The 22,833-nt window shown below is 34.6% G+C and overlaps 1 protein-coding gene and 2 pseudogenes across 2 annotated transcripts in view; all 3 read right to left on the minus strand.

Annotated features, from left to right (window-relative positions):
* Window positions 1-22,833, minus strand: part of LOC148939157 (uncharacterized) — a 459,905-nt gene that overhangs the window by 8,786 nt on the left and 428,286 nt on the right. For both annotated transcript variants that reach the window (XM_089106547.1, XM_089106546.1), the window contains exon 2: window positions 697-861. In XM_089106547.1, coding sequence (XP_088962673.1) covers window positions 697-742 — 46 coding nt within the window. In that variant the 5' untranslated portion in view covers window positions 743-861. The remainder of the gene's footprint in view (window positions 1-696; window positions 862-22,833) is intronic.
* LOC148939158 (uncharacterized) lies at window positions 16,312-17,469 on the minus strand (annotated as a pseudogene).
* On the minus strand, window positions 17,852-22,246 carry LOC148939159 (uncharacterized; annotated as a pseudogene).

Here is a 22,833-nt window from a genome sequence, read left to right on the forward strand (position 1 = left end):
CATAATAAAAGAAAGATTCAAACGGCTAGGCCATGTTTTATAGAAAAAGAATGACCAAGATCAAGAAAACAAAAAGTATAGTTATAAGTATAGATCTAGTTATAAGTAGTTACATACTTATAATTATATAGTTATATATAATATATGTATAATTATAATTATATAATATTTATAATTATATATAATATATAATTATATATAGTTATAAGTATAGAAAAGTATAGATCTCCTATACTGAGAATAATTTTTTATTTCTTATACTAATAGTTATACTAAAATTATTTAATAATATATAAGTAATTTTTGACTGTTCTATCTCTAGCCTCCTTCATTCAGAGCATACAGCAAGAATAGACATACAAAGCTTTTAGCATGACAGAGGCAAAAGAATACACTAAGAAAACAGCACCAGACACACATTAATAGGCACATCTAATCAGAAAGAATAGTCTAGAACATCTATATTTTAAGACTCCAGGGGAGGACGAGGAGGTAATACCAATGTTACTCGTTACTAGAGCCCCCCTTCAATGCATGATCCTTCTGATTGTAGTTTAAATCCAACATATACCCAAATTTCAAGATTTTGGGTGTAAGACCCAGGCCATGACCCCTCTTCCTTATCCTCCCCAAGAAATTTAAAGGTAATAAAATGAGGAAGTCACTAATGGTACACTATAATAACTACTAAATTACCTTCTTTAATGAGAAAACTCTCAGAAAGGACTCTTGCCTCCATCATCACAATCTAATAATTATTCCTTCTGACACAGCTGAGGGTGCTACAAGGCCTTCAAAGGCTAGAATTTGTGCGGCTCCCAGTACAGTTATTTCTTAAGGCACTTCAATACAAAGAAGTCTCTAAAAATAAAATATTAACACTAAAATTAGTAAGTATACTATACAGTGGAGGATGCACAAGATGCACAAGATGGATGCACAAGAATGTAGAGGGATGAAATTTTTCATCCCTCAATGCCATCCCTCAATGTTCGTATGAAGATGCAAAAAGTATATTCCAAAATCTAGGGTGGTACTCACCACCCGCCAGTCAAACTTTTCAAGGTTTCGTATAGGCTACTCTAACCTGCTGCTCTGGTTTAAAGTTGCAGGAAATGATAGAAGAATAGAAAATGTTCAACACTATAGAGGTGAATGAAGACATATTTAGCAAAAATAAGTTAAAGACAGTGCTAAAATGATTCAAATTCTGATTTGATGGTACATGAGCCTTTGGAAAATGGTAATAAATATATAGAGATAATAATAATAAATAGTGATGATAGTAATAAGTAACAAATGAAACTCAGAGAGGAAAGAAAATAAAAAAATGAAAAATAAAATAAAAAAAGGTGAAAAAACGAGGATTTTGTCAGCCAGTGGCGAACCATGAAGAAGAAGAAATAAGAAAATATTTCTACAAGGACCTCCGCCTAGTCGTCCTCAGTATTAAACAAAAAAGAAAGAAAAAAAAAGAAACCAATGAAAATCGAACCTTTCGAAGTTTGCTTGACAACGATAGAACAAAAAATAAATAAAAACCAAGTTGGAATCAAAGAAAAAGAAAACTACCAAGATGGTTCGGCAATAACATTTTGTTTTGCTATTGCTCTGGCTAGCCTACAAATTAGTTCATTATTTGATGTCCAAATAGGTTCTTTTAGGTTGTACTGGATGAAAATATTGACTGAATTCTTAAAAATTAAGATGTCGCTAATTGAACTCGATAAAGTGTCTTAAGTATTTCTTTGGTCTACCTAAGTTTTGTTTCTGTATTTTTTTTATCTCAATTGTATCTTTAAAAGCTTGTGGTACACATTTTACAGTTGCTATTAAAGACATTTTATCAAAAAGAGCTAGATGGGTTGAATTTATGAAAGTATGCGAAGCCAAGGGACTTATCTCAGGGACTTATCTATTGAAATTTTGTGCTCATGCAAACGTTCACCTATTTGTTGATCGGTCCTACCAATGTAAAATTTCCCCACATAAACACGGGATTCTGTAGACACCACTACCCAGTACAGGGTCAGTTTTATCCTTTCATGAGTTGAAAAAAAAGGTTCAACTTTTTGTTCGGTTTTGAAAGAAATAGAGAGATTATATTTTTTTTTAAATTTTTCCAAGTTTATCGCCAAGTTCTTTTTCAAGTTCTTTCTTAATCAATAAAAAAAAAATGACAAAACTATCAAATTAAATACCCACTGTGAGAAGAACTCGTTTGTGGGTTTATACGCACTCAGCAATCAATAACTAACACTATCTCCAGATACTAGAATAATAAGATTGTCCTTCAACTCTTCGTACGGTAACAACAAACAAAATCCGCAAAAAATCAAAATAACCAAATAAATAAAGTGAAATGAGGAGCATCCACCCCAGAAAATAAATCAAATTAATAATTACTGATTAAATGATTCATTAATCTAATTTTATTATTAACCAATGAATTATTCAAATCTTTAAAACTATGAAATTTATTCCAATTATATATAATACTATGCCTTGGTGAAAAACGGGACCTTTCAGATCTTATTAAAGTCTGACGGAGAACAGAACTGCCACGGGTCCAATATGCATGCAAAACCTGATTATCATCCTGAAAAAAATTATTATGCAAATAAAAATACTCAGGCAAAAGACCTTGAACGTGTTTAATCATATAAAGAACAGAATGGAAAGAAGAGAAAAGATCCAGTGGAAGGATATTTAAAATTTGATACATACTTTTTGTTGACGATTTACCAGCGTAAGAAAACGGGCTAGGAAGGCAATTTTTCAATAAACGTACAGCTTTATTTCGTTGCCTTTGAAGAGGAAGAATATGAGTTTTAAAAGTATTCAAAAAAATAATGAGTCAGAAATTTATATATGAATGCACTAGAGAATGATGAAGAGATTTCAGGGAAAAAAATGGCAGAACACATTTCAGATGATCCATCATACCAATATTTCTTGCCAGTTTCATTCGAAGATAAATTGCATGGCTTTTAAATGATAAACTTGAATCCAGTATTATCCCGAGATATTTAATATCATCAACTCTTTCAATTTCAATGGGTAGGCCTTGAATATTAATTATCATAATTTCCGGTGCTGTTTTCCCAGTACGAGAGAAGATGATGAATTTTGTCTTAGTACAATTAATAGTCAATTTTTTTCTCAAAAACCATAAGATAAGCCTCGACAGTGCTGATTCCAACTTAAGCTTCAAAGATCTAGAGTCGGGGCTGCTGACATTGCAAGCCGTATCACCGGCGAATAATATGTTAAGGCCAATATCATTGATGCTATTACTGATATCATTAACATAGATAAGAAATAGGAGTGGACCCAAAATAGAGCCTTGTGGGACTCCGACTGACTGAGATTGAGATACTGATGAGGAAGAAGTATAGCCTCCGTCTGCATACTGATTTCGTTTTTTTAGGTATGACATTACCAAGTCATTAACTGGGCCTCTTATGCCGCAGTTATCAAGTTTAGTATGCAATATTTTATGGGAAATCGTATCAAATGCCTTTTTAATGTCAATAAAAATTGTAGCAGGAATATCACCTTTGTCGAGGGCGTCATGAACAAACTGAATCATTGCCATAATAGCATGCTCAGTAGAGTGAGACTTCCGTAACCCAAATTGCATCGGACTAAAAAATTTAGATTTCATTAGAAAGCTGAATATACGGTTATGTAAGCACTTTTCAAGCAACTTCCCAAATGTAGACAGGATCGAAATCCACCGATAGTTTGTTGGGTTCTTTGGGTCTCCTCCCTTATACAAAGAGATAATTCTTACAGACTTGAAACAAGAAGGAAATCTTCCGGTTTTAAAACAGAGGTTAAACACATGGGAAAGCGGGTTTACAATATTTGGTGCTATGCACTTAATCAGATTAGTCAATTACCCATCGGTCCCTTGCGAAGATCCATTCTTAAAAAGGTTTATTGTAAGTAAAAGTTCATCTGGGGTTTCAGGAGTAAGAAAAATGGAGCAATTGAGAGACGGGGGTAGATATGATTGAAAGTCCTCTCCAGTTTCATTATCCAGATGACGGGCCAGGTTGTTTCCAGCAGTTGACGCGGTTTCCTCGCCAATTTTCGCAAAGTGTATATTTAATGCATTTATGACTTCCACGTTCCCTGTAGCCAGTTTAGTTCCATCTTCAGCTATTAATTCATCATGAAGATCATGGGTCTTATGCTTTCCTAAGCACTTATTAATTATTTCCCATGTCTTCTTGGGGGACTCTTCTGCTTCAACAAATGCTTCGGCGAAGTAATGACTTTTTGCTGATCTTAAAATTGTTGTTAAATAGTTTTTGTGTCTGCGAAATTTAGCTAATTTAACTTCAGATGGATGCATTAAGTATGCCTTATATAACAGATTCTTATTTTTTATTGATACCAGCAATCCAGGATATATCCAAGGCTTAATCGGCTTTATACTATTTCTTCTTGATATTTGACGGAGAGGGAAAGCATTATTGAAACAACGTTTAAACTGATTCACAAAACATTCAGCAGCATATTTAGGGTCCGAAGACTCTAAACAAGAAGAAAAGTCACTTGAAGAAAGCAATACTTTAAGTTTACTTAAGGGGTTTCCATTAGTCATCCTCATTTTTCTTTTAGTAGGCCTATTAAACTCTGTAATCAAGTGAAAGTTGGTCACACGCATCAAATGGTCTGAAAAATATTCAATAACCACGTCACTAGACTTTAGTTCCAGATTCGTAAACAAATTATCAATAAAGGGAAGCAGAATCTTTTGTTATTCTTGTTGGGACTCCATAAGCTGGTAAGAGACCACTGGAAAAGCAAACTGGTAACAAGTCAGCCCCGTCAGAAGATATTCCGTGGAAATTACCACTTGAATTATTAGAATTATATAAATCAATATTAAAGTCACCCATGAAAACTATTTTTGGATACTTTTTCGAGGCAATAAGCACAAAATCATCAAGAAGTTCCATGAATTTTGAAGCAGGAGAACTTGGAGGCCGGTAAAAAACACAACACAAAATTTTCATACCATTTACATCTATTTTAACTGCCAAAAATTCAAACGCCATTTCAAGATATAGGTGATCAAATTCGCTCACCAGATCTGACTGAATTGATGACTTAATGAAAAAAACCTAACCTTCCCTGTTTTTATTAACCCGATTCTTATGAAGAAAAGTGTAATCCTGTTTATTAATAAATGTCTTTGTAGAATCATTTAAAAATGTCTCACAAGAGCCGAAGACATCAATATCATGATGAGAAATAAAGAGGGATGTTCGATCAAAAATGTTTAGTAACCTATGACAGTTTAAAAATTCAATTCTAAAACTAGAGCCTTTATTTAAAATTTGGGTGGGGAGTAGATGTTTATTTTTTGGGATAGAATGAACCATCATATCAAAAACATCATCATCATTGCATAATTTCTCAAATATTTTACCTAAATCAAGGGGGAGCTCCTCAAAATTACGAATTCTATTATCCATTATCTCGATGCTGGGTATACTTATTGACAAAAAGTGACTTACCAACCATACGGAGAGTCAAAGGAGACACAATTGTAACCAGAACTTCATCTGAAAGAAACAGAAATTAACAAAAAACTAGAACTTTATAACATGAAAACCTTATACAGGGAAAATCAGAAATAGTGTGGCACAAAGTAAGTAATTTAAATATAACATTTTGATGACAAAAAAAAAACAAAGTAAGAAAAAACCAAATAATACTCATTATGATACTTTTGCGAACGGGCCTTCGAAAATAATATAATAATAATCCTTAAACAATCATAAATTATCAAATTACTTAACAACTAGAGCACTAAACACAAAATGACAAAATACTCCACAAAATCATATAAATCTAAACTCAGATTACTACTATCCATTTCAGTTATTGATCAGCTCTCTCCCATATCACCGAACCACTTTTTTTTTTATCTCAAGCTACACAGGGGTTCCTTTATTTTTAACCCAAGAAGCAAATATCATTCCAGACTTCTTCATCTCTTTTGCTTTAGTGAGGAATCTTGTGTATAAAGTGTTAAGTGCTGAAGGAACTTATGTACAAATTCTTATTCCAGAGACCTTCAGGTCAGATATGTTTTGCATAACTAAATACGCTTCAGCTTCATTCCTGAGCCTAATTAGCACTGGATTAACTGCCGATTTTCGTGTCTGACTTTGATTACGGTGTCTATTCGTTATATTAACAGTTTTTCCACCTAAGCGGTAACATTTGTCAAACAGTTTGTGGTAACGAACTGTAAGTAAGGAGCGACCCGGCTCAATGGTAACCGAAACTCTAAAAAACGGGATTTTGATACCAATAGATACATCAAAAGAATCAGATTTTAATTCTGATTTCAAATATATAAGTTTCATTAAGTTTAATCTTACCCATCAAAAGTTACGTGCCTGAGAAAATTTGGCTGATTTTCAAAAAAAGGGGGAAAGACCCCTAAAAGTTATAGATCCTTAATGAAAATCACACCATCATATTCAGCGTATCAGACAACCCTGCTGCAGAGGTTTCAAAGCTCCTATCTACAAAAATGTGGAATTTTGCATTTTTTTTCCCAGAAGAAAGATCACGAATGCGTGATTATTTGTTTGTTTGTTTTTTTTTCCCCAGGGGTGATCGTATCGACCCAGTGGTCCTAGAATTTCGTGGGAGGGCTCATTCGAATAGAAATTAAAAGTTATAGTGTCCTTTTTTAGCGACCAACAAAAATGGAGGGCAACAAGGCTTCCTCCCATGCTCTTTTTTTCCAAAGTCACCAGATGAAAATTTGAGATAGCCATTTTGTTCAGTATAGTCAAAAATCGAATAACTATATCTTTCAGGATGACTTGATCCCCCACAGTCCCGAGGGGGAGGGCTGAAAGTTATGAACTTTACTCAATGTTAACATATAGTATTGGTTATTGGGAATTATACAGACTTTTTCAGAGGAGATTTTTTCTGGTAGGTGGGGGAAGGAGAGGGTCGGGGGCGATATGGGAGGATCTTTCCACGAAGGAAGATTTCATGGGGGAAGGGACATTGCTATGAAGGGGGTGCCGGATTTCCCAGCATTATTAAAGAAAAAGATCAGAAACTAAATAAAAAAAAACAAGTTTTTCAACTGATCAACTGATTATGATTAAGAGGTCATTTTTAAACAACTGGAAAAAAAATTCGAACTATAGTTTAAAGAGCAGGGTATTGACTAGGGGGCGAACCCCCTAATATACGTGTTAAAAATTTATGAATATAGAAGTTCGTTACGTAAGTTAATTCTAAGTTACGTATATTTATTACTAATAAAAACGTTCGTAAATAAAATTAAACAAGTTTCGAGAAAGCCATTTAACCAATTATAATATACAAATTTTGTTTTAATTATTCATGTCCGGGGAGCCAAAATCAAAACCTGCATTAATTCAAAAACGTTCAAAAATTAAATTAAAAAAAACAACTTTTTTTTAACTGAAAGTAAGGAACGACGTTAAAACTTAAAACGAACATAATTTTTTCCTTATATGATGGGGGCTGTCCCCTCTTCAACGCCTCGCTATTTACGCTAAATTTTTACTTTATCACAAATATATTTTTCTAAAAAAAAAAAAAAATTTAACTTAAATAGCGAGGCGTTGTGGAGGGGACAGCCCCCTTCATATACGGAATAATTTCTGTTCGTTTTAAGTTTTAACGTCGTTCCTTACTTTCAGTTAAAAAAACTTGTTTTTTTTATTTAATTAATTGACAAAGATGACTCAATTTTTAAGGTATTCTTAAGTAGATCTTTCACATGAGCTTCAAGGGATTGATTCGGATTAATATCTGTAGGTAAGCCGTGTATGATCAAGTTTAAACTTCTTTCTTTTACTTCAATTAGTAGCATTTGATAGTTAAGCAAAGAGTTTTTCTGCTTTTGCTCTTCAAATGACCTTTCTAGTTTGGCTATTTTTCTATCTCTTACTAAAGCCTCATTCTTTAACTCTTGTATTTCAGAAGATAAATTGTTAACTGCAGTTATTAAATCACCCTGCTTACTAAGTACTCGGTCTAATTTTTCGTTTTGGAGCTCATTAGATTGGTCGAACTTGTCTTGAGATACTGGAATATTCATAATATAATTTGACGATATGCCAGAACACAATTTTTTTTTTAAACACCATTAAACGAGACTTACTCCTAAGGGGGGTGATTGACTACCCCCCAAAAAATCCATAGAACGTGTTGTTGAAAGAAAAATTTCAGTTGAATCAATTACAGTTCAGGTATCCAGTAATTGCGCAATTTTAATCCTTTACTTCACTCAAATGTTTTTCAATTAGGATAGCTATCTATTTCATATTCTGGTCTTCACAGTACAGGAGCTAGTGAGAAAGTTTTTTTCTCAATTGCCGGGGTAACTGAATCAAGGGGGACGAGCTCCCTATTTTGTTTTTTTATCTTTTTTAATCGTCTTTTTTATCTTTTTTTTAGTAGTGATATACTGAATGATTATAGTAACAATAGTGATCAATTGTCTATGGAAAATAGCAAAGTTAAAGATAAAATATTAAAATTTGTAAATATAATTTTGAAAAATTGTAAGTAACCAGTTATTTTGGGAAATCTTCAATTAAACCCTGTAGCAAATAAGGTGATAAAAGTGAGTGTATTAGTTACAGAGGTATTTGCTTGATCTCAGCAGGAAGAAAATTCAACCAAATCTTCACTCTTAGATTAATACTTCAAAAGTGTCTAACCCCTCTTGTCCTCTCTTTTATTCAGACCTCTTTTATTCTTTTATTCAGACCCCTCTTGTCCTCAGTTTTATAGATTATGTCAAGGCGTTTGATCCTACTAATAGAAGCTTTAGTGGAGGTCTGTTTTTTTTTGTGGCAGTATTTTTGCTACTGTTAAAGTAGAAAGTGAGGACTGTAGTTGGTTTGATACGAAATTTGGATTTAAGCAGGGGTGTGTCCTATCACTGTTTATATGAAACACTTTAATGGATTTTACACACAGAAAAATGGCAAAAGACCATGGGAGAGCATGGTATAATATGGGGAGATATTGAGAGTATTATTGGGGAGATATATGATGTGATTTTGATGGAGGCTATCGGAGAGCATGGTATCCAATGGGAGGGTGAAATTCTCATAGACTTAGGTTATGCAGAGGATTTAAGTATACTAGATAAAATGTTAGCAAAATGAATGAACTTTTAGAGGTTTGGAAGGTGAGGATGCAAGAACAGGTTTGAAAATTAATGCTAAGAGGACTCAGTTGCTTAGACTAGGAGTAAGATGGTAATATTATGGAAAGATGGTAATATTATGTAATGAGGAAGTTGATAGCTTTACTTCTTGTCAATTATTACTACTACTAACAACTCACCACAGCACAAGGCCGCCTGAGGCCAACACAGTTACGCACGCTCCTCCTCCATCCAAATCTATTTAAAGCCCCCCCTCTTAACACCCTCTCAGGAAGTTCCCATTTCCTTTAAATCTTTCTTTATGACGTCCTCCCACCCCAAACGAGGACAACCTGCTTTCTGTTTAACCCTAGATGGTTGGCCAAAAAGGACAATCTTTGGCAATATGTCATCCTTCATCTGCACCATGTGCCCTGGCCGTCTCAACCTTTCTCTCATTATAACCCTAGAAAGCAGGATTGAACCAAATTTTTCGTACAGACTACTGTTTGAAATACAGTCAGTCAGCTGGGTACTCAGAACAATCTAAAGGCAATTTCTCTGGAAAACATCTAGCAAATCTTCTTCTGCTTTTTAGAGCGCCCATGCTTCAGAACCATATTTGGCCAATGTCATCACAATAGCTTCTAATATTCTTATCATGGTTTGCAGACTATCTTCCTAAACTTTTTTTTAACTGTGCAAAACGCCCTGAGCCTTGGCTATTCTACTTTTAACATCTTCACTGCTCCCACTACCAAGGTAAGTGAATCTGCCCACTTGATCAGTCTTTTTGTTACCCAAAGTACCTTTTCATCTTCTCTTATTCCTAGCCTTAGTGACATAGTCTTCTTAAAATTAACTTTCAAAACTATTCTAGCACCCTGAACTCCCAAAACTAGACTCATACCAGCAATAGAGCGCAGTTGCCAAACGCTAAATATTAAAAACACCACTGACTACGTTGGCTCGTCCGTTTTTGCATATTTTTGGTGATAATTTGTGCAGAAGGGAGCAATAGCAAACAAACAAGAGGCCGAGTTGGTACCAGCGGGATTTTAATCCTTAAACTGCTGGGAATAGGTGATTTGAGTATTGCACTTCCCACGTTCTGTCTACCTCGAGAATTGTCAAGGCAATAAATTTAGCATTCTGAGCATCGACGAGATACAACACTTTCATTTGAGCGCCAGGAGAGGAAAAGCTAGCAGAAGAGGGAAAGTACCTGTGGCAAGTGCTCTAGAGGGATCTGCCGAGAGCAATCTCTTAAATTGCAGGAGACAAGCAAACAGGGCTTTACACTTCCCTAGTTATCTCCGCAAACCTTACTACGTAACACTTCAAACCAGAATGAACTGTAACATTTGCAAACAGACTACAAAGCCAAATGACGCTCTTTGCAACAAGATTTGCAACAAGCAGTCACACTTGAAATGCCTCAAGATAACAGCATATGATGCCAAAATAATTGCAGCAAACTAGAAGTGCGGGAGCTGCTCTTCCACCTCTCCACTACCACTACCACAATCAAGATCGAAAGGTGGCTCGAAGAAGACCATCGCGAGCAGCTCACAGGAGACAAAACAGTCTCCCTGTCCGCAAGCTCTGGATCCAGAAAAATTCCAGTCTTCGGAGACTCCTGGATCATCCAGATCACAAGAAGGCTCTACCGGTAGCTTATGCAGCTACTGCCACCTGGCAGCTGAAGACTGAACTGCACTCAAGTGCTTCTTCTGCAGTGAGTATGAACATGTTTCTTGCCGAAGGATGCATCTAGACTTATTCCTAGCGCTGAAAGCCCATGATAAGAGCTCACTACTACTCAAATATGAATGTGTATGCTGTAGTAAGCGAAGCGTAGCCAAACTTCAATTGGCAGTCCTTGAAATGACACAAACTAACCGAAGCATGGCACCTTTACGGCAGCAACAGCAGCAGCCAGAAATGCAACCAATTACCGACATCAACATCGTCCCATCTCAGTCACCAGCAACTAACAGAATTCAAAACTCAAGCGCCGTCACAGCTAGCGTTCTGCTGCAAGCCGAAAAAGAGAGGAAACTACGAGAGGAGAAAAGTATGAACTTTGTAATATATGGCATTCTAGAATCTAACAAAGAGTCTGATGCTGAGAAAGTTGTGCAGCTGGTCTCTAGCAATGACCTTGGTGCTCAACTACAACTGACAGACATCCTAGAAACAGCAAGACTGGGCCGCCCCCTCTCAGACTCGGATAACGTGCAAGGCCAAAGGCGCCTACTCGTGAAACTGTGCAAGGACTGTGAAGAAATCCGAAGAAAGCGATCGAAAATCTTGAAGGGTGCACCAAATCTGCGAAGATCCACTGACAACCATGTCCGACGATACGTCTATGTGAATCCAGATCTCACAACAATGCAAAGAACTGAATAAGCTGCTACACGCCATGCAAAGAGATCACAGTCCTCTGACAACCGACCGGATGCCGGCTCTTTAGCTGCTGGTCAACGCTATCCCAGCCCACGTCGTCAGTGACATAGAGTGCGCTGTGTACTTCAAGGTGGTGACCACTGTATACCAGTGATATCCATAGTTCAGAACAACAACAGAATCAAAAGGCCAAGAAATAACCAATATTTGACACGTGTAGTAACTGCAGGGTATTCAGCACCTATGCCAACCCTGAGACCTTACTCTCCTGATAATCCTGTGGACCACCTCCTCTCGAATAGTTCCCCTCCCGTACTAAAACCTGTAAAGCTGAATGCCAAGACATATCTTCCAAACCTGATTCTTTGCAACGCCCGGTCCCTAACCAAAAAGCTTGATGAATTAGAACTTGTCTTGCGCATAAACTTAGCACCATTAGCAGTAATTACTGAATGCTAGGATATAACAACTGAAACGGGTGCAATCAAAGAATATCTGAACTTTTTTTAATACCAGACGTGATAGAGAGAACGACCGACGTGGAAGTGGCGTATGAATCTAATTCCACAAAGACTTACCATGTAAACAACTTGGTATTCCCCAGATTCGTGCCACGAGACAATCTGACTCTGGTGCAAGCCGAAGGGGCTACCAAGGACTTACTCATGCATCATAGTAGCAGCAATATACTATCCAGAAGGTGCACTTAATAGGCGAGAATTAGTGACGCATCTGCAATATCAAGTTGACAGTTTTCGGAAACAGCACAGCAATCCGTCATTTATTATAGCAGGAGACTTCAACTTAACCGACAAAAAATAGATTTCATGTGTGTTGGACCTTCAACAAGTTGTCGATGTTCCCACTCATGAAAGTGGAAGCATACTGGACCTCATACTGACAAATCTCGAAGCGTACTATGAACCGCCATTTTCCTTAGGACCACTTGCAAAATCTGATCACAATATTTTATGCTGGAAGTCGAAGAACAGAGACCGTATACCTAAACCAAAAAAGACTAGAATACTGTACAGACCACTAAGTGAAAGCTCCATTCAAGCCTTTGGAAGATGGATTGCGAACTTCAATTTTGCTGCAATCTGTGCTATAACTGACATCGATGAAAAGGTTAAGACACTATATTCGACTCTGCAACAAAAATGCAGCGAATTGTTTCCTGTCAAAATGCGCTTGGTCTGTGAATCAGATAAGCTGTGGCTAAACTCAGCTCAAAATAATGATAAAAAAAACGATGCAATCTCCATGCCATGGGAGAAGTATCGGAGGGGAAACAGGTTGAGAAACCAAGTCGTTTCAGCCCTCCGCGTATCTAGGAAAAGGCATATACAGGAAAAAGTAGCTCCACTCCTCAAGTCTGATTCCCACAAGTGGCACGACGCGGTAAAATGGCTTACTGGAAAACAGAAAGGGACTGAAGTACGAATTAGAAACATAGACCGGAGTCTAACCAGAGCCTCGGATGTTAACGAGTTTTTTACACAAACTTGTACTTCTTACCCCACCATAAGTGACGAATAGATGAGCAATATCATCAACAGTTGTAGTGCCGATTATATTGTAGAAGTGTCCGAAATATCAGTCTTCCATGAAATCGAACGACTACGTAACAACTGTGCCACATACCCAGGTGAACTCCCTGTGAAGCTACTGAAAGAGTACTCACCTTTTCTAGCCAAACCCATGGCATCAATCATAAATCAGTGTTTCTCAGAGCAATCGTTCCAAAAGTTGTGGAAAGCTTCCTATGTGCGAGTCATTCCAAAAGTGAAGGCACCCCAGTCCTGCGATCAGCTGAGACCTATATCCATAACTCCCAACTTGGCTAAAGTGGCCGAAGGTTTTATACACCGTGCTCTATTACAGCAGATTGCACCCTCAACAGACACTTACTAATATGGCTGTATACGAGGGAGTAGCACGGTAATATACCTAGTGTGGATGTACCATTTGATAGTTGAGTGGCTGGACAGCCCGAACAGTGTTGTCGATTTACTTTTGGCAGACTATAGAAAAACATTCGACCTTATAGAGCACCTCATTGTATTAAAAATCTAAAAGAGATGGGGGCTGGAAAATCTTACTGCTATTAGTGAGAGATTTTCTACAAGGGCAACGGTAATTGCTATATCCATTATTTGCCGATGATATCCGCTCTGGGTGGACCGAACTTACTTGTGGCTGTCCCCAAGGAACGAAACAAGCTGCCCTTTTATTCCTTGCAGTCATCAATAAAATCCTTACGGAATTTCTTTGATTCTGAGCGTTTCAAGTTCGTTAACGACTTGTCTTCGCTTCTCAAATACATAGTAGAAAACGCAGTAGCAAAACAGCAGTTTGAACCAACGCTTTTTTTGGACTTTTTTAACCAGTGTAAATCCAAAGTCTGCATCTGAACGAGCTGAAATCGAAGGTTCTATGCTTAAACCTGCTCAAGCGAGATATTACAATATCAGATGTTCCCTTCCCAACTGTTTCGTCTCGGACAATACTAGGTATGACTTTTACAAGTGATTGCTCATTTAAACTGCACGTAGACAATATCATATGCAAAGGACACTACTCAATCCAAAGTTTAACGAGTATGCAAAGGCTGGGTTTCTCAGATCGTCAGCTCTTATTGGCTTACACGACATACATCAGGCCAATCCTTGAATATTGTTGTCCTGTCTGGGGTCCTCAAGCTCAAAAACTGCCTACATGTCAGAGGAACTAGAAGACGTTCAAAAACTAAAATAATTCTTGGACCCAGGAATGAGAGTTACGAGCATGCCCTTGTGGTTATGAGCTTGCCCACTTTGTTCGCCCGAAGACACGATTTGATAATGAGATTCGGGAAATCACTCATGTCAAAGGAGAAACATCGCTCAATTCTTCCTCCAACTGCACCGACCCCCAAACTCACCAGGCATCAGAACAGACTACAATCCGCCAAGTGCTAAGCGAACAGATTTGCCAATTCCTTTGTACCATATTTTGTTAGTGCATTAAATAAGTGATTTTTTTTTCTTAAATGCATTGTAAAAATAGCATAATTTAGCGTTCAGTTTTGTTTGCTACGAAAGCTATTTGATTAAACGAATACGAATAAACGAAAAAAAATATATCCAGTTTATCCTGAGTACCTGATAGAATACCAGATAAGAAATACTATTTTAAATAAATTAAAATGAGAATACTAATGGCAGGAAAAATGGTAATCGGATGAATAAAAAAATGTTACATATTATACAGTAAGAATCTGATTGTTTTCTTTTAGTTTAATATATATCCTAAGGGTATATATGGAACCATCAAGGGGATTGTTGTAAACACAACATTATCATTAAAAAAACATAAATCCCCATTCATAGCATTTTAAATATCGGTAAATCTGTTTCTTAAATGTTAGGAAAATACCTTGATATGGCTTAAAATTCTGCTGAGATAACAGGAATTGTATTAAAAACTAAGGCCAATAAAAAAAAGGTTGAAAACCCAAAATTAGGTTAAAATATTTTTTCAGAATTTTGATAAATACAGACCTATCAAGAATGCACTGTTTCTTAAATGTTAGGAAAATACCTTGATATGGCTTAAAATTCTGCTGAGATAACAGGAATTGTATTAAAAACTAAGGCCAATAAAAAAAAGGTTGAAAACCCAAAATTAGGTTAAAATATTTTTTCAGAATTTTGATAAATACAGACCTATCAAGAATGCAATCATTTAAAACTTAGAAATAAGGGTAAACTTATATTTTTCATATAATTTAGCTATTCTTAATAACAGTTTAGCTATAGAAATATAATCTAGCTATTCCAAGCAGCAGATGTTCACACACTTAATGGCTAACTGCATAGACATGCTTGCAAAAATACAAAATTTCCAGTATTTCTTTCCAGCAGGTTGTTGTATTTGAAGAGACTCCAGAGAGAAGCATCAGCTATCAGCATTGTCAACATTTACTCGTTTGACATCTTGTAGATAATACAACGTACTTAATGTAGCTAATGAAGAGCCAAATTACAAGTTATTATGATAACTAGATGACATTTTTGAAACAGTGGGGAAGGCGTCAGGACCACTACCGTAAGGACATCGAAAAAATCCGTCATAACATCGACAATACATCCATCATAACATCGACACGTCAGGACATCGACAGTCATAATCGCGACCCGTCAGAATATTGACAGTCAGAACATCAACACGTCAGTTCATTGACAGTCACAATTGCTACCCGTCAGAACGTTGACAGTCATAATATCGACATGTCAGTTCATTGACAGTCACAATCGCTACCCGTCAGAACGTCTACAGTCATAAAATCGACATGTCATTACATCATTTTTTTTTCATAATGAAAATCTGTCAGAACGTCGACAGCCATAACATCAACATGTCATAACATATATATATATATATATATATATATATATATATATATATATATATATATATATATATATATATATATATATATATATATATATATATATATATATATATATATATATATATATATATATATATATATATATATATATATATATATATATATATATAATACTTACGAAGTAAATACGAAGTTTAAAACTAAAAATGCTCTTAAAAACTTTTAAAACAGCCCCAGCATTCTTACTTCAACGTAGTTCAACCAGGACTAATAAATAAAATGATAAGAAAGAATGAATTCATTCAAATGAAATATTTTAAAATGGTTAAGTGCAAGTTTTCAGAGCTTTTTTTGCTTTTTTAGCAGCTAGTCTCCAAGGCCTTTTTTTAATGGTTTCAATACTACTGTCAATTGGTTTGGTAAAATATTTGGTTAGATCATTTTTAATTAGATTTGAATATAAATCATTCAGTGAAAACTCTCCAAGTCCCTATTTTAGGAAATATTTTCATTTATTTTGAGCCTAATTTAGATAAGTTCTCAAACTATCTATTTTATCCCCATATCACTGTTAATGAGAGAAGATTTTTCAAATAGTATTTTGTCACTATGATTATCAAATATATGGCTAGCTAAAGCAGAATCAAAGGAGTTATTAGAACTATTAGCAACCAACGCTTTGTCTATGTTTTCTTTATGCTGGTGTATCCGCCTTTCCAGATTCTGATGAGTTCTGCCAACGTAGTAATTGCCACAAGCGCATGGTATTTGATAAACCCCTCTTTGGCGGTTAATTGGGGTTTTATCTTTACCGGAGTTTAAAAAACTTGTGATTTTAAAATTATTAGTGAAAACTAAATACAGAATATTTTTTGTGCAAACATTTTTTATTTTTGTTGTGATTCTTGGGATGTACGGAAGACAGATAATATCAGAGCGGTTTTGGGGAGCTTCGCAGTGCGAAATATTGTTGATCTTAAAAAAATGTCTTTTTAGTCTACGGTTAATCGTATTACTGAAAAAAGGAATGGGGTATTCGTTGTCAAAAAGAATATCTCTGATAAAATTTAGTTCTGCTTTTATGTATGAATCGGAGCAAATGTTCAGGGCACGGTCAATAAGAGAAGTTACAACTGCTCTTTGAAATTGTGGGGGGTGATTTGATTTAAAATGAAGATATCTATTGTTTTGTGTTGGTTTTCCATAAATAGTAAAATCCAAATTATTAGTATTACGGATAATTAGCACATCCAAAAATGGTAGTTTATTTTCAATTTCAATTTCTAGGGTAAACTGCAAATTTCTATCATAAGTATTAAGATGATCTAGGAAACCCCGAAGTTCAATTTCCCCATAATTCCAAAGTGAAATTACGTCATCCATGTAACGACCCCAGTAGACATGTTTTAAAAAATAAGAATTTAATGCCCAATTTTCAAGGTTCTCAACATAAATATTTGCCAGTAGGCCGGATAAAGCTGCTCCCATTGGTAACCCATTTACTTGTTGATAAAAAGAATCACGAAACTGAAAATACACTGAAAACTTATTACAAATTTTAAAAAGATCAAATGAAACTTCACCATCAATCCCTGCTGCAGAGTCTTTGATTAAGTGATAATTTTTATTTACTTTGTTTTTTAATAATTGCTCGGAAATAGCCACACCTGCATTTGTATAAATAGTAATAATAGCAAAACTGCCAACTATTTTGTTTTCTGAATTACTTGTGTTATTAAGCTTTTAAGCTAAATCTGCTGAATTACTAATGTAGGAATTTTGTGAGTACAGTAGAGGTTTGAAAGCTGTGCAAAGGCTTTTTCCAATATTGGAAGCGGGGGCTTTAGTACATACTACGATAGGTCTTAAGGGAATACCCTGTTTAGGCAGTTTTGGTAAGCCGTAAAATTTTGGACAGAAGCCACCATGGGGGAGAATTTATTATATAATTGTGGGGTGTTTTTTCTATTCTGTGTTAGCTGCTTTAGTTCATTTATAATATTATTAGTAAATTGATCAGTAGGATCATGAGCGATCGGTTTATATGTACTACTGTCCTTTAAAAGTGAAAAGATTTTGTTGTCATAGTCTGTTGTATCCATGACAACAAGTGAATTACTTTTGTCTGCTTTGGTTATTATAATAGATGGGTCTTTGCGGAGGTTAGATAATATTTTTATGTCGTGCAAATTTTTTTGGGTGAAAGTGGTAGGAGACTTAGCCTTTTTTTGGCTATTATAAAGAGTATTTATGAGACAAGACCTAACTTCGTCAGGGTTAGAAACAGATGGGTAGTCTTTATGCTAAGCGGACTCTAAAGAGGAAACTATACCTGCCACGGAAACTTGTTCTGGTAGAAAAGAGAAGTTTGACCTTTTTCCAGTGTATTGATTTACTGAGGTTCAAATGTTCTAGAAGAGAGGTTAACAACAGCGGGTCCAGGAGTGAATCTTGAAGAATAAATACAGGTTCTCATCAAAGATTCTTCTCTCAATTTTTCCAATTTTGTATAAAGTCTTTCCTTTGACAAGCGAAAATCATGGCGAAACAAATTCCTTTCTAATCTAACAACTTGAGAAAAATCAACAGTGGACAGGATTTCAAACAAAAAATTTTCGAGAGATTTTCTTTCTGAAGAAATGATATGTCTTTTTTGCTTTTTGTCCTTAATAATATGGACTAAGGTTTTTAATTGTATTGTATGAGCAAATTGCCCTTCTTTCCAGGTATTTAAATGTAATTTATATCTCAAAGACTTAGGAATAAGATTTTCGTTTCTGCATGATTCTAAAAAATTTTGTTGATTAATAATATTTGCATGTTTTTTACCTAGACTAATAAAATAAAATATTTCGTAGGTCAACTGCTCCCCATAAGCAAGATGTTTAAATTGTATGTCTCAAAAATTTTATTGGATGTGTTTGGAAAATGAATGGGATTGGGAGGATGCAAGCTTGCCCTCCATTCCTCCAATCTCTTTTTACTCTTAAAGGGGACCTGGAACTTTTAATCTTGAATCAAATCCGCTTCCAATATTGGAAAATGGTTTTGCACAGCTTTCAAACCTCTACTGTATTCACAAAATTCCTGCGTTAGTAATTCAGCAGATTTAGTTTAAAAGCTTAATAACACAAGTATTTCAGAAAACACAATAGTTAGCAGTTTTGATATTATTACCATGTATACGAATATAGATGTGGCTACTTCTGAGCAATTATTAATAAACAAAATAAAAGAAAATTATCACTTAATCGAAGACTCAGCAACAGGGATTGATTGCGAAGTTTTATTTAATCTTGTTAAAATTTGTAATAAGTTTTAAATGTATTTTCAGTTTCGTGATTCATTTTATCAACAAATAAATGGGTTACCAATGGGAGCAGCTTTATCCAGCCTACTGGCAAATATTTATGTTGAGAACCTTGAAAATTGGGCATTAAATTCTTATTTTTAAAAACATGTCTATTGGGGTCGTTACATGGATGACGTAATTTCCCTTTGGAATTATGGGGAAATTGAACTTCGAGGTTTCCTAGATCATCTTAATACTTATGATAGAAATTTGTAGTTTACCTTAGAAATTGAAATTGAAAACAAACTACCATTTTTAAATGTGCTAATTATCCGTAATACGCAAAACAATAGATATCTTCATTTTAATTCAAATCACCCCCCACAAGTTAAAAGAGCAGTTGTAACTTCTCTTATTGACCGTGCCCTGAACATTTGCTCCGATTCATACATAAAAGCAGAAATAGATTTTATCAGATATATTCTTTTTGGCAATGGATATACCATTCGTTTTGTCAATACTACGATTAACCGTAGACTAAAAAGACATTTTCGTAAAATTAATGATATTTCGCACTTTGAGGCTCCGGAAAAACCTTCTAATATTATCTGTCTTCCGTACATCCCAAGAATCAAAACAAAAATGGAAAATGTTTGCACAAAAAATAATCTATATTTAGATTTCACTAATAATTTTAAAATCACAAGTTTTTTCAACTCCGGTAAAGATAAAACCCCAATTACCCGCCAAAGAGGGGTTTATCGAATAACATGTGATTGTGGCAATTACTATGTTGGTAGAATTCATAAGAATCTGGAAAGGCAGATACACCAGCATAAAGAAAATATAGACAAAGCGTTGGGTGCTAATAGTTATAATATTTCCTTTGATTTTACTTTAGCAACCTGTACATCTGATAATCACAGTGACACAATACTATTAGAAAAATCTTTTCTCATTAGCAGTGATTTGGGGATAAAATAGAGAGTTTGAGAATTTATCGAAATTAGGCTCAAAATAAAAATAAAAATATTTCCTTAAATAGGGACTTAGGAGAGTTTTCAGTGAATGATTTATATTCAAATCTAATTAAAACTGATCTAACAAAATATTTTACTAAACCAATTGACAATAGTATTGAACCCGTTAAAAAAACGCCTTGGAGACTAGCTGCTAAAAAGGCAAAATAAGCTTTGAAAACTTGCACTTAATAATTTTATTTTATTTCGTTTGAATGAATTCATCCTCTCTCATCATTTTATTTATCAGTCCTGGATGAACTTCGTTGAAGTAAGGATGCTGGGGCTGTTTTAAAAGTTTTTAAGAGCATATTTAGTTTTAAACATCGTATTTTAATGTAAGTTTATATATATATATATATATATATATATATATATATATATATATATATATATATATATATATATATATATATATATATATATATATATATATATATATATATATATATATATATATATATATTTTTCTTTAATGTTGTGCTGAAGACGGCCCTTGGACATAGGGCCGAAATATTCACCGATTTAAATTGCACTGTCTTGGAAAAAAATTTCCCTATTGTTTTTAAGTTGTGTTTGTTTGATATGGAAAGGCAGTGTGGTCTTCGTCAATATTTGTGACTGTCAATGAACTGATGTGTCAATGTTATGACTGTTGACGTTCTGATGGGTAGTGATTGTGACAGTCGATGTTCTAACAGATTTTCTTTGTTAAAGAAATGACGTTTAGTGCTTGTGACGGTTAGATGAAATGGTAGCACACCAAACAGTGTAGTTAAAATCTAAAATTGAAATTTCTCTATCCCATAGCACTCAAATCCATGCTTCATTTTATTCTCTTAGTATCCTAGGTAAATTTTGTTCCAGAAGAGTAATTTACTTAATTATTGGGAAGTTCACTGTGAAGAGGAGAAAAAAAGAGCCAACCTCATTAATCATAAGCAAAAGCCTTAAATTCTAAATTTTAACTGAGTATGTGTATTAAAATAATCTCTTCTTTGTGTTGACTAATCTAAAAAAAAGTTTTCAATTTAAAGTAAAAAAGCACAATTAAGCCTAAAATGACAAGAAATTAAATCAATTAATGACTCAAACCTAAAATAGATGGATAATAATATCAATGAATAAAAAAAAAATCAGAACAAATTAAGATTAAATGAATAGATATATCCATCATAATGGTTAAAGATACTACTATAGATAAAAGTGCCCATTTAAATACGAAGGCCAGAACATCATTTGTTTTTACTGAAGATTAAATAAAAAAAGTTTTTTTAACTAAAAGTAAGAAGCAACATATGAAGGGATTGCTCTCCTCTTCAGTACCTTGCTCTTTACGCTATAGTTTGACTGTTTATCCCAATTTTTAAGATGGCTCCTAAAACAAAAGGGCCATTTGATTAGAATTGTAAGCTTTTTTTAAAAGTTCTAAAAAACTTAAGCACAAAGAGCAAGGCTATGAGGAGGGCCTTACAATCTTTATGGTCACTTTGAAAGGGCACTAGAACTTTTAATTTCCATTCGAATGTGCCATTTACCAATTTTCTAAGACCATTATTTCAATATGATCACCCCTGAAAAAAAAACAACAACAACAAAACATGCACCCATTATCTTCCTTCTGTGAAAAAATACAAAATTCTGCAATTTTGAATATAAGAGCTTGAAACTTCTACATTACAGTTCTCTGATATGCTGAATCTGATGGTATGAATTTCATTAAGATTCCTTGACTTTTAGGGGGTTTTTGCCCCTTTTCCAAAAGTCAGGCAAATTTTTGTCAGGCTTGTAACTTTTAATGGGTAACACTAAACTCAATAAACCTTATATATTTAGAATCAGCACATTAAACTACTTCTTTTGATATATCAATTGATATCAAAATTCCGTTTTTTCGAGTTTTGGTTACTATTGAGCCAAGTTGCTCCATACTTACAGTTTGCTACCATGAACAGTGTATTTGTATTTTAAGCAACTTTTTTATTTGTCATACCATTGACATCACTATTAAAAAATGGTATCAAAAGGCTAACAAAGGCTTATAAGGAAAAGGGGTGATACCACCCCTCACTCTCAAACCCACTGAAAGGCTTGACTGTCATTTGGGTGAAAGACTAAGGGGTGGTACCCCGACTCTTGTTTCAAGTAATTACTGTTTGTTTTAAATTTGAATTAACTATTCATTTTAATTTTTATTTGTTAAAGGATTCATTTATTCATTGAATGCAGTATCAAGTGAAGCTGGATTTTCAGGAGCTTGGTAGATAAAACTTGTGTTTAGTAGGTTATATAAAGACTCAAAGATATCCAGTTTATCCTGAGCACCTGATTGAATGCATCCAGGTGAAGCACCTGGATAAGAGACATTATTTTAAATGAACTAAAATGAGAATAATAATGTAAGAATTTATGGTAATCTGACTAATGTAAACATCTTGCATATTATACAGTAAGAATCTGATTGTTTTCTTTCAGTTTAATATGTATCCTAAGGTTATATTTGGAATCATCAGGGGGATTGTTGCAAACACAACAT

This window comes from Artemia sp. Qi Xiang Cuo, chromosome 21 (genome assembly GCF_049724085.1).
Source record: "Artemia sp. Qi Xiang Cuo chromosome 21, ASM4972408v1, whole genome shotgun sequence".
In the NCBI taxonomy this organism is placed as follows: domain Eukaryota; kingdom Metazoa; phylum Arthropoda; class Branchiopoda; order Anostraca; family Artemiidae; genus Artemia; species Artemia sp. Qi Xiang Cuo.